Consider the following 2,826-nt stretch of genomic DNA (forward strand, 5'->3'; position numbering starts at 1 on the left):
ATGCTTTGCTTTGTCTTTCCCGAGAAGACAGCATGCAGCACAAGGTGAAGGGAGTTTACTACGGCACTAAGAGTCCTCTCTGTCAGCTAATAGCCCACTCGGTTTGCCAGCCTATGAAATATTCAATTTCTGAACTGTATCCAAAAAAAACAATGCGCATTTAAAGCCGTGTCTAGACAAAATATAAGGGGAAACTTATCAACAGTTGTTTGATTTCAATTTTCCGACGCATCTTGCCGAGGTCATAATACCAACTTTATTTTCAGCGGTGCATAAATTAATTACACGCATTTAATAACCAAAATATCATTATATTCCCCCCTTAATATCATAAACGTTTTACGCCAGGGAAGCTCTTAATAGTGCAGGGGGCCGTAACAGGCTATTATCCTTGTGTAATGCTATTAGAGAGCCAATTATACGCCATTATACTTGCTTTTTTTGCAGTATATGTGATTTCATCCAATCCCGTCCTCGACTTCAAAATTTCAGCTGGTACTTAGAGGCTAATTTTCAGAAGGCAGAGAAACGACGATGTCTGTACTCACGTCCCAGATGCGTTTTAAAAGTAATTGAAAGGGTCCCACCGCATATCATTTACTGGGAAAGAGAAGATAAATCCTAGGACCCCTTGCTGTGAACAAAATCAAAATTTGGATGTACGAGCGCTCAGCAAGTGAAGCCCCGTGTAAAGTGGACCCCTAACCCATCTAATGTGCAATTACTGGTCTGACAGTCAATTTAAAATCCAGAACCAGTCATCTAGATTTTTAATATATAAAAACAAAGGGATAAAAAAGTGCATGGTGGCTGTCGATAAAGGGCGGGTGTGTTTATGATGTGGGAATAACTATGCATAGCACCAACCAATTGGTTAAAAAAGGGTACATATTTCAAAACTGCGGGCGCTGTTGAGAACTGACGTTTTTCCCCTCACCACGTGAGCTCGTCGGAAAGCCCAGCGGACCAATCCAAGTCACTCAGTGAAGACAATGCTGGAAATAATCAGATTAAGACCAATTATGCGTGAGATTATAAAGGCAAGTGCTGAGAGGCTGAACAAGCTGCAGACAGTTATAAAGACATCTGGACACTCCCAGGGCAGGGCCTCTCTCCTCTTCTCCAGTGTGTGTGTTTGAGAGAGAGACAGAGTGTGTGTGAGTGTGTGTTTTAGAGAGAGAGAGCGAGAGCGAGAGAGAGAGAGAGAGAGAGAGGGAAGGAGGGAGGGAGGGAGTGGGCTGAGAGAGGCTGAGAGTGTGCGCGTGTGACGGTGGGGGTGTGACTGCCCGGAACAGGCTCAATAGCAGGAACAGCTCGTCTCCACTCGGAAGCAGCGTCTCGCGCGCGGAGGCCGGCTACAGATAGGTACGGATCTATTCACCGGTAATATTCTGTCGGCTATTATTTACTTCCAGAGAAGACTGGACAAATCGCTATCCATTCAGTACTTAGTGCTAATGAACTGTGATACGCGAACAATTAGGCTAATTTAAATCTGCTGTGAGAGCAGATGTGATTTTTTTTTCCAGATGTGATTTTTGAAAGTGCTTCTGAACTCTAAGTTGTTTTAATGACAGAAGCGCGATAACTTCAACGCATTAAATAGTTGTCGAATATGTTCTAGTCATTGCTCTAGTATCTTTTTCTGCTTTCTTATTTTTCTTGCGAAATTCTAGCTTGTTTTTGTTTTTTGTTTTTTTAAATGACAGACTAGGCCTGTATTTAACGGGAAATTCCAACAGTTTTGGTAGTCAAGTCTGAAATGTTTTACTCTGTGTGCGATCGAATCTTGTCTTCCAGGTTAAGAGCCAGGCGTTACAAAACAAACAAAATTCTGAAAGAACAACAATGTTTTACTTTCACTGTCCGCCACAGTTGGATGGGGAATGCTGTAGGACAAATACCTGTAAGTATTTAAACTTTTTGCTGATTCGTGCGTTTCTATGTGCTATAAGCACTGTACAGAGGCCTACCATTAATAAAATGGGCTTAATTAAGGTATAATTGAAAACAAATTTAGAAACGCCTGCTGGATACATTATACTTGCAATTGTTCATGATCATATGCGTGCGTGCGTGTGTGTGGGTCGACTGTGTGCTCGCGCAATTTATAAGTGACAAAGGAGACTTCAATTTAGCATCCGCCCATTCCCATATTTTTTATCTTGAGGCCGGGTGTGCTCAGGGAGAATCTTGTGTCCAAACCGGGTTTCTTAGTCATAATGCAACCATCAGTAAAAATCCGCGTTAGCGTCAGTTGAGATCTATGGGCAAGAAACGCAAATATCCATGTTTGTGTTGTTAGTGAGTGTTCCGTCTTAAAAAACTGTACTTCTGCGCAACGCTCTAACAACGCTATTGTGGCACTGTGGAAATGCGATGCATAATTGCAGAAATGTAGCAGGAATGTTGGGTGTTTGTCGGGGTTAACCTTTCACCTTAAGATTGATGCATCCCGTTTGGTTATTTATTTATTTATTTACGTTTACGACTCGCGCCGGCCCACCTGGTTCCCCTCCGCGGGCCCAACACGACTGTTAGCCCTCGGGCTGTGACGCGCGGTTTTGTTGTCAGCCGGGGCACAGATGTTCGGTGTCATGCCTCTAATCGACATTTCAATGCGACCACGGGCCTCCCTCCTGCAAACTGTCTGCGTCGATGTTAAATGACGTTCATCAAAATATTTGCAAAGACTGAAGATCCATTAAAATACTAAACACTATAAGGACCATCTGGGATATTTAAAAAAAATATATATATATACTTTAGTTTGGAAAATGTTGTGTTATTTGGCTGTTAAACAGTGTTGTGTAATGCATTTAATTT

General features: G+C 42.3%; 1 protein-coding gene across 1 annotated transcript in view; it reads left to right on the plus strand.

Annotated features, from left to right (window-relative positions):
* Positions 1-1,289: 1,289 nt before the first annotated feature.
* drgx (dorsal root ganglia homeobox) overlaps positions 1,290-2,826 on the plus strand; it is an 8,260-nt gene continuing 6,723 nt past the window's right edge. The window contains exons 1-2 of the mRNA XM_035400906.1: positions 1,290-1,365; positions 1,801-1,906. Coding sequence (XP_035256797.1) covers positions 1,849-1,906 — 58 coding nt within the window. The 5' untranslated portion in view covers positions 1,290-1,365; positions 1,801-1,848. The remainder of the gene's footprint in view (positions 1,366-1,800; positions 1,907-2,826) is intronic.

This window comes from Anguilla anguilla, chromosome 18 (assembly GCF_013347855.1).
Source record: "Anguilla anguilla isolate fAngAng1 chromosome 18, fAngAng1.pri, whole genome shotgun sequence".
Lineage (NCBI taxonomy): Eukaryota > Metazoa > Chordata > Actinopteri > Anguilliformes > Anguillidae > Anguilla > Anguilla anguilla.